Below are 16,217 nucleotides of genomic sequence, written 5' to 3'. Positions count from 1 at the left end.
GTGTCCCTCCCCCGTTGCGGGCCGCTGATTGGCCTCGTTGATTGGGCGGGGCTAGTAGCTGGACCTGCCTCAGCGCGCGGGTTAGTTTGGCCACGGCTTTTCTTTTCCTTTTCGTCTGCGGAACTCTTTCTGCGAAGGAAATCTCGCCTGGAACTCAAATATATACAACGGATAGAAAACATATTTTCTTACTATTAATATATTTGATAAGTTTGAATGTGTAACATTCGCCATGAAACGCAAGCATGATTTTTTTTTTGAGGCAGAGTCTCACTGTGTTGCCCAGGCTGGAGTGCAGTGGCGCGATGTCGGCTCACTGCAACCTCCGCCTCCCGAGTTCAAGCAATTCTCCTGTCTCAGCCTCCCAAGCAGCTGGGACTACAAGCGCACACCCCCACACCCAGCTAATTTGTATTTTTAGCAGAGACGGGGTTTCACCATGTTGGCCAGGCTGTTCTCGAACTCCTGACCTCAGGTGATCCGCACGCCTCGGCCTCCCAAAGTGCTGGGATTACAAGCATAAGCCACCGCGCCTGGCCACAAGCATAATTTTTTAAAGGGAGAATCACGGATGACAACTGTAGTTCTACTCAGGGCGGGCCAAGGGAAAGATCTGCACACTGTAGGGCAGTTGGAAATAGTGAAGTTTTGTTTTTGTCTTTAACTGCTGGCCTTGCAATCTCGAGAAACTGTAAAGATGGTAAAACTGTAAGATGGTAAATTTTACCATCTTAACCTTTTAAAGGTACAATTCAGTGGCATTAGATACATTCACATTGTTATGCAACCATTACCACCATCCGTCTCCAGCACTCATCTTGCAAAACTGAAACTCTGTACCCAGTAAATGGTAACTCCTCATTCTTCCCCTCCCTTCTTCCCAGCAACTGCCATACTTTCTGTCTCTATGAATTTGACTACTCTAGGTATTTCATATAAAGATTCATATAGCATTTGTCTTTTTGTAACTGATTTCACTTAGCATAATGTCCTCAAGGTTCATCCATGTGTCAGAATTTCTTTCAAGGCTGAATAATATTCCACTTTATGTATGTGCCAGTTCATTCAGTCATCTATTAATGGATAACAGGTTGTTTCCACTTTTGTCTACCGTGAAATAATACTATAAACATGGATATATAAATATCTGTTTTTTAACCCTTTTGGGTATATACACAGATGTTCAAATATCTGTTGCTTTCAACTCCTGAGCAATATATACAGAAGTGGAATTGCTGGATTATGTAGTAATTCTATTTTTAATTTTTTGAGGAACTGCCATACTCTTGTTTGTTTGTTTTGTTTTGTTTTGTTTTGAGATGGAGTTTCACTCTTGTTGCCCAGGCTGGAGTGCAGTGGTGCAATCTCGGCTCACCACAACCTCTGCCTCCTGAGTTCGAGCGATTCTCCTGCTTCAGTCTCCTGAGTGGCTGGAACTACAGGCATGCACCACCATGCCGGGCTAATTTTTGTGTTTTTAGTAGAGATGGGGTTTCCCTATGTTGACCAGGCTGGTCTCGAACTCCTGACCTCGTGATCCGCCCACCTCGACCTCCCAAAGTGCTGGGATTACAGGCATGAGCCACTGTGCCCAGCACAACTGCCATTCTCTTTTCCATAGTGGCTGCATCATTTTACATTCCCACCAAGAGTGCACAAAAGTTCCAATTTCCCTACATCTCTGCTGACATCTTTTTATTTTTGTATAGTAGCCATCTTAATAGGTGTGAGGTGTCTCATTGTGGTCTTGATTTGCCTTTTGCTAATGACCAATGATGTTGAGCATCTTTTCATGTGCTTATCAGCCATGCCATTTGTATATCTTCGTTGGAGAAATGTCTGTTCAAGTCCTTTACCCATTTGTTTTGTTTTGTTTTTTTAAGAGATAGGGTCTCACTTTGTCACCCAGGCTGAAGTGCAGTGTCATGATCATGGCCCACTGCAGCCTTGAACTCCTGGCTTTGCCCATTTTTTTAGAGGGTTTTTGTTGTATTTTAGTTCCCTGTATATTCTGGATATTAACCACCTTATCAGATAGGATTTGCAAATATCTTCTCCCACTTTTTCTTTTCTTTTCATTTTTTTTAGAGACAGGGTCTCCCTGTATTGCCCAGGCTGGTGTCAAACTCCTGGGCTCAAGTGATCCTCCTGCCACAGCCTTCCAAAGGGTTGGGATTATAGGCATGAGCCACCACGCCCGGCCCCGTCTTCTCCCTCTTAGTGGGTTGCCTTTTCACTCTGTTGTGTCCTTTGGCTTCTTACTGTAAAACAAAAATAAAATTCTAAGCCCCCCAACCGACTAAATAGACCCATCCTGTCAGCCAAGGGCATTCTAAAGTAAACCTCAGGCTGGGTGTAGTGGCTCATGCCTGTAATCTCAGCCCTTTGGGAGGCCAAGGTGGGTGAATCACTTAAGATCAGGAGTTCAAGACCAGCCTGGCCAACATGGTGAAACCCTGTCTCTAGTAAAATCACAAAAATTAGCCAGGCATAGTGGTGGGCCTCTATAATGCCAGCTACTTGGGAGGCTGAGGCAGGAGAATCACTTGAACCTGGGAGGTGGGTGTTGCAGTGAGCCGAGGTCATGCCATTGCACTCCAGCCTGAGTGACAGAGCGAGACTCCGTCTCAGGAGAAAAAAACAAAAAAAACAAAAAACAGAGACCTTAACAATGATACACTTTGTAGCAATAAGATACCAATGTGACAGCAAGTCCACCCCTACCCCCACCTCTGTGTTGTCCCATCCTTCTGGACTGAACCAATGTACATTTAACATGTATTGATTGATGTCTTATGCTCCCTAAAATGTATATAAAACCATGCTATGGCCCAAACACCTTGGGCACATCTTCTCAGGATCTCCTGAGGCTGTGTCATGGGCCATGGTCACTCACATTTGGCTCAGAATAAATCTCTTCCCATATTTTACAGAGTTTGACTCTGTTGACATTACAATTTTGAAAACATAAACATTTTAAAAATAAAATTTGGGGGCAGGTGTGGTGTCTCATGCCTGTAATGCTAGCTTTTTGGGTGGCCAAGGTGGGAGGATTGTTAAGAGGCCAGGAGTTTGAGACCAGCCTAGGTAACATAGTGAGACCCCCATCTCTATAAAACATTAGCCCCACATCGTGGCATGTGCCTGTAGTCCTAGCTACTTGGGAGGCTGAGTGAGGTAGGAGGATCATTTGAGCCCAGGAGTTCTAGGCTATAGTGAGCAAGACTTTGTCAATACAACACGATGCAATAAATTTACAAATTAAACATTTTAAAAATAGAAATAATCTCTCAACTTGATGAGGCAAACACACACACACACACAAATAAAACTGGAGCAGACCTCTAAAAGTCCTCCCTGGGAATAATTAAGAACCTCTGCACTACCCATCCACCCCAAACTCCCCTTCCTTGCACTCCCAAATGAGATGGACCCTGAAAGTACAGATACTTCAGTCCTCTCATTTTCCCTTTTATGTGAACCTCAAAGAACCTTGTCACCCCCATGCAGAAGACATGTGGAGACAAACAAAAAATGACATATGTAACCAACTATTTATTGAAGCAAATATGACAATTTCTGGTGCCTATTATTTTGAGAGGGAGTCTTGCTGTGTCGCCCAGGCTGGAGTGCAGTGGCACTATCTTGACTCGCTGCAACCTCTACCTCCCGCATTCAAGCGATTCTCCTGCCTCAGCCTCTCGAGTAGCTGAGATTACAGGCACACGCCACCACACCTGGCTAATTTTTTTTTTTTTTTAGAGACGGGGTTGCACCGTTGTCGACAAAAAGAGTTAAACTCTAAAATATTTGAAGAGATTTATTCTGAGCCAAATATGAGTGACCATGGCCCGTGATATACAGCCCTCAGGGGGTCCTGAGAACACGTGCCCAAGGTGGTCAGGGTACAGATTAGTTTTATGTATTTTAGGAAGGCATGAGACATTAATCAAATACATTTAACAAATACATTGGTTTGACTTAGAAAGCTGGGAGAACTCAAAGCCGGGGACTTCCAGGCTATAGGTAAATTTAAACATTTTCTGGTTGACAATTGGTTGAGTTTATCTGAAGACCTGGGATCAAAGGAAATGCTCAGGTTAAGATAAAGGATTGTGGAGACGGAGTTTTATTGTGCATAGATCTAGCGCTCAGATAAAAGACTTCAGAGAAAGCAGGTTGTAAAATGTTTCTTACAGGAATTAAAAAGGTGCCTGGTTCCAAGTTGATTACCTCCTGGATCTGGAAAGAAAGGAAGGAAAACAAAGGGGAAAAGGGATTCTTTATAGGATGTGCATTTTTCCCACCAAAGACTTTGCAGGGCAATTTCAAGGTATGGCAAGAAAATGTATTTTGGGGTCAAACATTTTGATTTTCCTGTTATGCCAGAGTCAGACTGGAAAGTAAGTCATGATATACAGGATTAAATAAAACCCATCTGATGAGAATTCATGGTTTGTAAGGCACGACTCCCCAGACCCCTTAGATAGGAATTTAGGCAAGATTAAAAAAAAAAAAATCGGAGCTTAGTCCTCACCATGTTGGCCAGGCTGGTCTTGAACTCCTGACCTCAAGTGATCCACCCGCCTCAGCCTCCCAAAGTCTTGGGATTACAGGCATGAGCCACCACACCCAGCCTTGGTGCTTATTATCTAATGTACTGCAGTAAAAGAAATGAATTCCATACCTAATGTCCAGGAGAATCTTTTCTCCCTGAGAATGATGAAGGTGGAATACACAATTTTATGAATATTTTTAACCAGGAACTTGAACTGGTCTCTGAGAAATAGCTTATTTTCCTAATTTTAAACTTAACACAACTTATCTAATATCTAAAATGTGTGAAATTCAACATGAAAGTAAACTAAAGAAGAGACTGGGCCAGGCATGGTGGTTCATGCCTGTAATCCCAGCACTTTGAGAGGCTGAGGTGGGTGGATCACCTGAGGTCAAGAGTTTGAGACCAGCCTGGCTAACATGGTGAAACTCTGTCTCTACTAAAAATATAAAAATTAGCCAGGCATGGTGGCTGGCACCTGTAATCCCAGCTACTAGGGAGGCTGAGGCAGGACAATCGCTTGAACCTGGGAGGCGGAGGTTGCAGTGAGCCAATGTCATGCCATTGCACTCCAGCCTGGGGACAAGAGCGAGAGACTTCATGTCAAAAATTTAAAAAGAAGAGATTGTGGCCTACTTTTAGCAGAATTCCCTTCTGCATGCCTGAAAGGTAGAAAATTTGTGTACCTACTGAATACCCACAAGCTAGCTGTATTTTATTTCCTCCTAAGTTGAAATTGCAAAATTGTAACTGAATGAAAGAGATCTGATCTCCCCAACTCCATCTTGCTTCCAAGCTGTCCTTGTTCATTCCTGGTCGTAGGCCAAACTAACTTTGGTGGCTCAGGCCTGTAATCCCAGCACTTTGGGAGGCCAAGGTGAGCAGATCCCTTGAGGTCAGGAGTTCAAGACCAGCCTGGCCAACATGGCGAAACCCCATCTCTACTGAAAATACAAAAATTAGCTGGGTGTGGTGGTGTGCACCTGTAATCCCAGCTACTTGGGAGGCTGAGGAGGAGAGTCGCTGGAGGTAGAGGTTGCAGTGAGCCAAGATCACACCACTGCCACTGCACTCCAGTCTGGGTGACAGAGCGAGACTCTGTCTAAAAAAAAAAAAAAAAAAAGTGATAGCTCTTTCCCAAAACAAACCCCCTTCTTGCCTGGGGACTAGACTGCCTCCTTTGTAGGAGTAACAAATTAGCCAGAAGATTAGACATTACAGTTTAGGAGTCATACAGCTGGAGGCTACAAGATTCTGACCCTCCCCACATTGCTCCTGGGGATAACATCATTACTGTAAAACCTAAGATCAGAGATTGAGATATTTCCCAGACCCTGCACTTGATGGATCAGCTGGCACCAGTTATATCAATAAACTGGCTCATCTCATCTTGTGGCGCCCACCCAGGAACTGACTCAAGAAGACAACTTTGACTTTCTATGATTTCATCTTCAACCCAACCCATCAGCACTCGCAATTCATTAGGAGTGAACCCCACCCACCAAATTATGCTTAAGAACTCTGATCCCAGAATGCTCAGGGAGAGTGATTTGAGTGATAATAAAACTCCACAGCTTCTGCACAGCTGGCTCTGCATGAATAACTCTTTCTCTATCGCAATTCCCATGTCTTGAATAAACTGGCTGTATCTAGGCAGAAGGCATGGTGAACCTGTTGGGTGATTACCTAATTTGACATATTCATACTCTTGAGTTCGAATTTATACATATTGTTAGGCTTTTATTAGTCAACTTTCACAATATATTAAGGATAGAAAGTTCTCTAAATCTTGGATAAAAGAGAGAGAAGACACACAAAAGTTATACAGGCCAGGCACAATGCCTCATGCTCATAATCCCAACACTTCAGGAGGTTGACTCAGGAGAATCACTTGAGGCCAAGAGTTCAAGACCAACCTGGACAAAGTAAGACCCCATTTCTAGAAAAATTATTTTTTTGTTAAGTTATACAGTTGCCAAGGATTAAAAAGCAAATTAGTAGAAGAACTTTAGAAAGAATCTAAGAAACTGATTATGGGCTTCATCCATTGGACCTCACTTTCTCCCAGTAAACTGAAAAAATAACATTCTTTTGAAAGCTAAAGACTCTGAGGAACAGAAACAGTTTTAGGTGTCAAGAGGTCTTTATTGAAATAATAGCACAGTTACACTTCTAATACCCTTTCCACTTGTATACAACAGATGAAAAATGCTTGCTACATACAGTGCACAGACAGTTCAATAATGAGAACCAATACAACTGCATTTGAAATAAATAAAATAGCCTATTTAAATAATTTAAAGTAAAATTACTGTACAATATGAAAATAAAGATACATAAATGTTAGAATCTACAAAGCTGTAGAAATAAAATCATTATTCTGCATTACACAAAACAGTGCAAGAAAAAAATCCAAATAAGCTTTTGGAGTGCAAACTTTAAATCTTCCATTTTAAATTATCATGCAGACATAGCATTTCAAGCCATGCTATGGTCTATGGCAAGGATTTTAATTTTTAAGGAGAAAATTGCTAGCCAGTAAATTTACTGCCCCATCAAGTGTTGCATAACATAACTGCTGCTGCTCTGCTTCTATGGTTCAGTTTGGAAGGGAGGTATCCTGTTGCATTCAAAAAACTGAAGTTAACAAGTTTCTGAAGCAAACATATTTACCTTTTAGCCTGAAACAAAATTATATGACAAAATAATCATATCCCTGGGTTTAAGAAAAAAGAAAGGGCCTATACCACATAGTGAAGAAGCAGTTTTTCATTCATCTTTAAACTCCATAATGATCCTTAAGTGAAAGCAACCATGTAACTTTTGAGTGACATATATTATGGAATTCTGACCTCTAGAAGACAAGTGATAATACAATATGGGATCATGAGAAGAGCAAAAGTAATTCTGAACACCTGGGAAGTTTAATCTGGGAGGAACTTGGTTGCATTACATTTAATAATATAGTTGAAGTATAATTCCATTGCAATGTGCATATAAAACTGTTATTTAGGCAAAGACCAAGGAATGCATTTAATACTAAACTGTAAACACATTGTCCACCTTGACTTGGAGTGCACACCAACAACGGAAGAGCTCTTCTGCAGACTTTGGCAACGAGACTACATATAGCAGGTCACAGCAGCACGAGCTCACATGGAAGACTGAAAGCACTGCGGAATAACACCACCCAACACCTCCTATCAGTGCGATACATGGTAATAAGGGGCCTCTTCGTGCTAAACCACTTTCCTGGACACTACGTTCTTCAGATTTGTAATTTTCACAACTCAGTAGTCTTAAGTCTCTGTGCTTTTGCTGCATAGACTGACATGGGGTGTGCTCTACCCATTGTAAGTCCAGAGGGTGACAGTTCTATCTGCAGAGGATGACAGGAAGGAAAGATCCTGGGTGTGCCATCTGCACTGAATCACTTTGTCCTTGTGCTCCCCCACCACCATGATAGGAAGCTGCTTGGTGAGGTCCCCTAAATTAGAAAAGAGATGTTGATTTACAATGCAAAATAAGAATAGGTACAGATTTTATAGATTTCCTGTTACTTTAAGATACTACAGTATAAAAAATCTTAAACTACATTAATATAATACATTGAAAGGTTTACACAGGGATAAATTACTAACTACCTAATTATGCTATTAGTATTTGGTAACATACCCACACAGCAACATTTGACAAGTTGCTCGCTCTCTCTTTGAAACTCTCTCAACTTGATTTCTCCCTGATTTCAGTGCCACTCCATCTTTTGCTAGTTTCCCTTTTCTTCTTGACTTAAAGCTTGGTGAATCTCAGAAGTCAACCCTCAGATTTCTTCTGTTCTCTCTGTACCTAACTTCCTACAAAATTTCATCTAGCAACATGGCCATTTATATATTTACAATTCATACATATTTTATCTCCAATCTTGAGTTCTCACTTAAGCTCCAGACTAGTATCCAAATAGTCACTCAACATCTCACTTGATTGCCTGATAGTCATCCTAAGTTAAACTTGTCTAAAACTAAACTCGGTTTTCTTGCCTAAACCTGTTCCTCCCCTCACCTATCTCCCTTGTCTCAATGGCACCATCTGGTTGCTCATGACAAAAACCTAGGAATCATCATTGAATCCTCTTCCCCTCACTCCCTAAATCAAATCCAAATAAAATATATCTCAAATTTAGTCATTTCTTACTACCTCCACCTCCACCACCCTAGTCCAAGCCACCATCATCTCACCTGAACTATTCCAACAGCCTCCTCACTGACATTTATATTTCTACTCTTGCCCCCCTTACAATCTACTCTCTACAGAACTCCAAATTCTCTAAAAACATAATTCAGCTCCTATCACTCCCATTTAAAATCTTCCAAAGGCTTCACATTATACTTTTAAAATGCTTATAGCCCACCAACTATAATAAATGTACCACTCTGGAAGGGGATACTGATAATGCGGGGGGGTGGGGGGGGGCAGGCTATGCATGTGTGAGTCAGGAGTATATGGGAAATCTCTGTATCTCTCAATTTTGCTCTTAACCTATAACTGCTATTCAAAATAAAGCCCTTTAAAAATGTCTATAAAACCCTGCCATTTATTCTTCTGTGTCTCTCTTAGTTCACTAAGTTCCGGCCACATTGGCTTCTTGTAGTGTCATGAACATGTTAAGCTGGTTCCTACTTCAGCATCTTTATACTTGCTATGCTCTTCTCCTAGGGTCCTGGCCTGGCTTGTTCCTCCTCATCATTCTGGTCTCTGTGCAAATGGCATTTCCCTGGACAGACCTACTCCAATGATCCTATTTAAAATAGCCTTCCCCCTGCAGTGAGCTGAGATGCACCGCTGCACTCCAGCCTGGGCGACAGAACAAGACTCCATCTCAAAATAGATAGACAGATAGATAGATAGATAGATAGATAGATAGATAGATAGATAGATACAGACAGACAGATAGGTATCTTTCCCTATTCACCCTAGTCACTATCTTCCTACCATGCTAATTTTTTTAAACAGCACTAATACCTAAAATTACATTGTTTATTGGTTTACTTTTCATTGAACTCATATAAGCTCCATCAGGGAGGGAATTAACTGTCTTATTCTCATCTGTCAGTCCCTAATTGATACACAATATTTGCTTAATGAATGTTTAAAAATAAAACTAGATACTAAGACCTAATTACAGATTGTATGCTAATTATTTAATGTAGAAGCTAATAAGAGTACAGAAATCCATCATTTATCTCAGAATGAGTCATTATAAATAAATGTTGATTTTAAAAAATATCTTAAGTGGAGGCGGGAGGATCACTTGAGGCCTGGAGTTCAAGACCAGCCTGGGCAATATGGCAAGATCCCATCTTTACAAAAAAATTTTTAAAATTTGCCATCCATGGTGGTGCACAGATGTAGTTCCAGCTACTTGGAGGCTGAGGCAGAAGGATCGCTTGAACCCAGGAGGTCAAGGGTATAGTGAGCAGTAATCATGCCACTGCATTCCAGCCTGGGTGAAAGAGTGAGACCCTGCCTCAAAAAAGAAATCAAAAACTAACAATAAGGCTGGGCGTGGTGGCTCATGCCTATAATCCCAGCACTCTGGGAGGCCAATGCAGGCAGATGGCTTGAGTTCAGAAGTTCGAGACCAGCCTGCACAACATGGCAAAACTTTGTCTCTATGAAAGACACAAATATTAGCCAGGTGTGGTGGCATGCACCTGTAGTCCTAGCTACTTGCAGGGCTGAGGTAGGAGGATCACTTGAGCAGGGGAGATAGAGGCTACAGTGAGCTAAGATCACGCCACTGAACTCCAGCCTGGGCGACAGAGTGCAACCCTGTCTCAAAAACAAAAACAGGCTTGGTGCGGTGGCTCACGCCTGTAATCCCAGCACTTTGGGAGACGAAGGCGGGTGGATCACTTGAGCCCAGGAGTTCGAGTCCAGCCTGGGCAACATAGTGAGCCCCTGCCTCTATAAAAACAAAACCAAAGCCTAACAAGACTATTCACTGCTTATTTAATAATTTGCTATTATATATCTTAATACAGTCTCAGAATCTGCTCAATAAATAACATAAAATGATTGAAAATATTATATAATTATAATTGATTATAAAATTAATTATATAAATCAATTGAATTATAATTGATTATATAATCAGTGGTTGTGGTTGATTATATACAACCACATCACACTAATAAAAAAAAACAAAGGTCCAAAATAGAACAGGAAAGATTAAAAACAGAGAAGTCGATTTCAATCACCTTGTAGGTCTGTCACCTTTATTTTCATATCATAAGAGCCTGTTAGCAAGTAGTGAGCTCCCGGGGAGAATCGAACAGAGCGAACATCACTGGAATGAGGGTGGTAACTTTGTACCATTCTTCCTCCTCTTATGTCATACAACATGCAGCTAGAATCTTCTTGACCTGTGGCTAAGAGACGACCACTGGGATCTACAGCTACAGATGCCACTGCACTGCCTGTAGTGGGAGGAATGAAAGTTTAAATATGGAAAATCAATATACCCAAATGGCAACACAGCTAATTACGTTCACTGAGCCATATACTAACGATTTAATGTAGTTTATCAATACTGTTCAGCTATGAAAAAATCCAAATTAACAGTTAACCAATGAACACTTGTGTCCTTTTAAGGCCCAAGGCCTAAACAAGATTTTGTAAGAAACGAGAAAGTCCATTATTTGTCATTTGAGAGAACTGTGTGGAACAGCATCACCTATAGTGCAATAGATGAGCCATGCTACAGAAACCACTTTTCTCAATCCAGTGTTTTCACTACTGAGTAAGTGTCTAGAAATGCTCCTATACCTAGCTAAGAGTCTAGTTAAAGAGACAAGAAATTCAGTAATAAAATGTATTTTATTTTAGGACAACAGTATAGGAAATGTACTAAAGCAACACATGATTATTGCCAGTAGGAACTGTGAACAGAAAATAAGCTCTTGGGGGCATATATTCAGGGCAACTTGAATCCACGTCTCCCAGAAATAAAATAAATAAATAGGCCAGGCGCGGTGGCTCACACCTGTAATCCAGCACTTTGGGAGGCCAAGGCGGGCGGATCACAAGGTCAGGAGATCGAGACCAGCCTGACCAACATGGTGAAACCCCATCTCTACTAAAAATACAAAAATTAGCCGGGCGTAGTGGCGCGTGCCTGTAATCCCAGCTACTCAGGATGCTGAGGCAGGAGAATCGCTTCAACCTGGGAGGCGGAGGTTGCAGTGAGCTGAGATCGTGCCACTGCACTCCAGCCTGGGCGACAAAGTGAGACTCCATCTCAAAAAAAATAGACAAATTTTTTTGAGACAGAGTGAGACCCTGTCTCAAAAAAATAAATTAATTTAAAAAAAAAAAAGAAGTTTGAGTAACACTGCTCTAGACCAAAGTGGTCTAGGAAGACTTCACAAAAAAATGGGACACAAGTTAGATCTTGAAAAACAATAAACAGTATAAATAAGAGTATGTATGTATGTATACACAGGCAAACACATACATTTATATGTAATAAAGAATAATCTTTTCTTGAAATATTGAAAGAGAAGAGGGCTATTATGATCAGCAAGAATTACAGAATTACATGAGAAAAAATTTAGAGGAAAAGTATAAAACAATTACAGGAAGGTGGACCAGTTTGGCTGGAGTTAAAAGTTTAACTTTTAACAAAAGTTAACATGAAAGGCAGCTTGAAACTGAAATGCAAAAGGTGGGTTAGGGCCAGGCCATCAAGCGCCTAAATCTCAAACTGCAGAGTTCTGAACTTGTCTCTGTAGACAGTAAAGCATCACTGTAGGTTTCTAAGCAAGAGAATTACATGATTCAAGCAGTACTTTGAGTAGATGAATCTAAGTGAAAATGTGTATCAAATTAAAGTGGAAAGATTGTAGAACAAAAGAGGCCACTGGAAGACAAGAAAGATTTCAGAAACAAAAACTGAATAAACAGTCAACAGTCTAGGAAATTAACTGCCTGAGTGGGGCAGTTAATTAAAATAAAGCAAAAATGAGTCCCAGATTTCAAATCTAGTTGCATGAGGAAATAAGAGAACCATTATCAAAACTAGGAAAATGAAAACAACAACAACAACAACAGTAGGGAAGGTGGGAAGAATAACTGATTTAGAGGAGAAAAACAAAGAGTTTAGTTTTACATGTACAAAATTTATAGTGTCAACAAAATATCTTCATTCATTTACTCAAAAAAGTTATTAAATCACTACTCCCTTAGGCCAGGCACTATGGTAGGTATTAAACCTCTTCTGAAAATAGAAGAGGTATCATTGCTGGCTTGATGAAACTTAAAATCTATTGGAAGAGGTAAGCACTAAACAAGTAAACGAGTACATAATTTTAAATAGTGATGAGTTCAGTCATAGAAAATAATGGTGAGGTCCCAATTAGGTAAATCAAAGAAGGCCTCTCTGGCCAGGTAGCATTGAAGTTAAGACCTAAAGACAGGAAGGGCCTAACCATGAGAAGACAAGAGGAGGAACATTTCCAACTAAGGAAACAGCGCATGGCTTTACTGGACATGGACCTTGGCATGTTCCAGGAATTGGAAAGAAAAAAAGTAAGTGATCTGAGATGAGACTAGAAGGGTAAAAATGCCAAATCAAGCAGGGTCTTACAGGTCGTGATAACAAGTGTGCACTTTAAGATTTAAAGCCACTGAAGGTGTGAGGTGACCAGGTTTATTTTTTCAAAAGGGTACTCTGACTGCTATGTGGATCACAGACTAAAGGGAGCACAAGTGAAAGTATACAGTAAGGAAACTATTGCAGTGGTGCAGTTGAGATGGTAGTTTATCCTATTTATCCTAGAGTGGTAGAAATAGAGGAAAATACATAACTGGGTTTTTTGTTTGTTTGTTTTTTTGAGACAGAGTCTCGCTCTGTTGCCCAGGCTGTAGCGCAGTGGCATGATCTCGGCTTAGTGCACGGAGCCGAGATTCTCCTGGTTCAAGCCATTCTCCTGCCTCAGCCTCTGGAGTAGCTGGGATTACAGACGCCCACCACCACGCCCAGCTAATTTTTTTGTATTTTTAGTAGAGGCAGGGTTTCACCATGTTGGCCAGACTGGTCTTGAGCTCCTGACCTCAGAAAATCCGCCCACCTCGGCCTTCCAAAGTGCTGAGATTATAGGCATGAGCAATCACACCCAGCCAGGTGCAACTCCTGGGACATTTAACTTTTAGATCATGTAGCTGAGGCATAAAGTTGTTATATACCATGTTTGGTATAAGTTTGTCTTACTGTTTCTCTACTAAGAACTCTTTTTAAGGCCAGGCGCGGTGGCTCATGCCTGTAATCCCAGCACTTTGGGTGGCCGAAGCGGGCAGATCACGAGGTCAGGAGATTGAGACCATCCTGGCTAACATGGTGAAACCCCATCTCTACTAAAAAAACAAAAAAACAAAAACATTAGCCAGGCGTGGTAGCAGGAGCCTGTAGTCCCAGCTACTCAGGAGGCTGAGGCAGGAGAATGGCATGAACACAGGAGGCGGAGCTTGCAGTGAGCTGAGATCACGTCACTGCACTCCAGCCTGGGCAACCTGAGCGACAGAGCGAGACTCTGTCTCAAAAGAAAAAAAAAAAAAAGAATTTTATGAGCCTAGCACACAGAATAGGTTTCAGCTAGAGATAAAAATGTAAGTCCTTCAGCATATGCGTTACACTTAAAGCCGGGGAAATGGATGCAATCATCTAGAGAAAGAAGAGACTAAAGTCCTGAGCCCTAGGGAATGCCAGAATTTAGAAGTTGAGCAAAGAGAAAGAGCCAGCAAAGGAATAATTACCCAGAAAGGTAAGAGAATAGCAGAAAGCCCAAAAGAAAAGTGGAAGAAGTCAACTGTGTTGCATGACACTGAGAGTTGAAGCAAAAGTAGGATATAAAAGTGATTTGACAACCGGAAGTTTATTGGTGATCTTGAAAAAGACAGCATTTGTTATAACGGTTGTAGCAGGAACCAGATTAGAATAAGTTAAAGACTGAGGGTAAGGAAATGGCTAACAGTATATATAGGCAAGACTTTTGAGATATCTGAGTAAAAAAAGAAGCAAAAATTGAGGGTAAGAGCTGGAAGGGGGATAAGGAGGTCAAGAGATGAATTTTTGGCTTGCCAATTCTATAAAATGTTTGCATGTGCATGATAGAGAAGCAGAGGAAGAGAGATACAGTAAGAGGAAGACAGTAATGTTATCAGAGAGAGGAGACAACCAAAAACTAGAAGTCTCTGAAATGGAGAAAAAGGGCCTGAAAATAATGTAGAAAGCTAGAGTTTAAAAATAAATTAGTGGTAAGTGTATAGAAATTACACAAATAAACAAACAAAAAAACACAATTATTAACCCCAAGGAAAATATACACAAGAAAAAAAATAAGCTATGAATGGCATCACACTGGTTAAAACAATGTAAACAATGACTAACTGAGCTAACCAAAACTGATATATCAAAAAGATGCGGAGGGGCTAGGCAGGGTGGTTTGTGCCTGTGGTCCCAGCCACTCAGGAAGCTAAGGCGGGAGGATGGCTTGAACCTGGAAGTCAAAACTCCAGTGAGCCATGAATGCAACACTGCATTCCATACTGGGTGACAGAACAAAACCCTGTCTCAGAACAAAACAAAACAAAAAACAAAAAAAAGAAAAGATGCAGAGAGAGGAAAAATATATATGAACGTGGGATGATGGGAGCTAGAAAGGCACATGAAAAAGTTAAATCTTCATCTTCTATGGTAGGAAGTCAATAAATAATCCTAAAGAAAATAAATTAAATAAATATGAATATGTCCCTTATTCACATACAAATTCTTCCTCTCTCCACATCTTCTTTTTTTCTTTGTTGCATGTGTTTTGTAGATTTTTCCTTGATGACATTGTTTTTTTTCTTTTTTTTCTTTTTATTTTTTATTTATTTATTATTTATTTATTTATTATAGCTTTAAGTTCTAGGGTCCATGTGCATAAGTGCAGGTTTGTTACATATGATACTTGTGCCATGTTGGTGTGCTTGCAAACCATCAACTCGTCAGCACCCATCAATTCATCATTTATATCATGTATATACTCCCTCAAGCAATCCCTCCCCCTCCCCCCTCCCCATGATAGGCCCCGGTGGTGTGATGTTAACCCTTCCCGAGTCCAAGTGATCTCATTGTTCAGTTCCCACCTATGAGTGAGACATGCGGTGTTGGGTTTTCTCTTCTTGTGATAGTTGCTAAGAATGATGGTTCCAGCTGCATCCATGTCCTAACAAAGGACGCAAACTCATCGTTTTTTAGGGCTGCAAGTATTCCATGGTGTATATGTTCCACATTTTCTAATCCAGTCTGTCACAGATGGACATTTGTTGATGTCCAAGTCTTTGCTATTGTGAATAGTGCCGCACAGCAAGAGGTGAGCGACAAAGGGGGTGGGAGTGAGCATTCCACCTGAGCTCCGCCTCCTGTCAGATCAGTGGTGGCATTAGATGCTCACAGGAGTGGGAACCCTATTGTGAACTGCGCATGTAAGTTATCTAGGTTGCGTGCACCTTATGAGAATCTAATGCCTGATGATCTGAGGTGGAACAGTTTCATCCCTAAACCATCCCTACCCCTTCCCACCCCACCCATGGAAAAATTGTTTTCCACAAAACTGATTCC

At 41.0% G+C, this 16,217-nt stretch overlaps 1 protein-coding gene across 1 annotated transcript in view; it reads right to left on the bottom strand.

Annotated features, from left to right (window-relative positions):
• Positions 1-6,681: 6,681 nt before the first annotated feature.
• The window catches only part of WDR47 (WD repeat domain 47), a 74,472-nt gene continuing 64,936 nt past the window's right edge, over positions 6,682-16,217 (bottom strand). Inside the window, exons 13-14 of the mRNA XM_017857452.1 lie at positions 10,816-11,034; positions 6,682-8,045 (exon numbers count right to left, since the gene is read on the bottom strand). Of these exons, the coding sequence (XP_017712941.1) occupies positions 7,903-8,045; positions 10,816-11,034 (362 nt within the window). The 3' untranslated portion in view covers positions 6,682-7,902. The remainder of the gene's footprint in view (positions 8,046-10,815; positions 11,035-16,217) is intronic.

Source organism: Rhinopithecus bieti, unplaced genomic scaffold, assembly GCF_001698545.2.
Source record: "Rhinopithecus bieti isolate Rb0 unplaced genomic scaffold, ASM169854v2 scaffold_46482, whole genome shotgun sequence".
NCBI classification, from domain to species: Eukaryota; Metazoa; Chordata; class Mammalia; order Primates; family Cercopithecidae; genus Rhinopithecus; species Rhinopithecus bieti.
The sequence above is the reverse complement of the archived record's forward strand: the minus strand, read 5'-3'. Positions and strand labels throughout refer to the sequence as shown.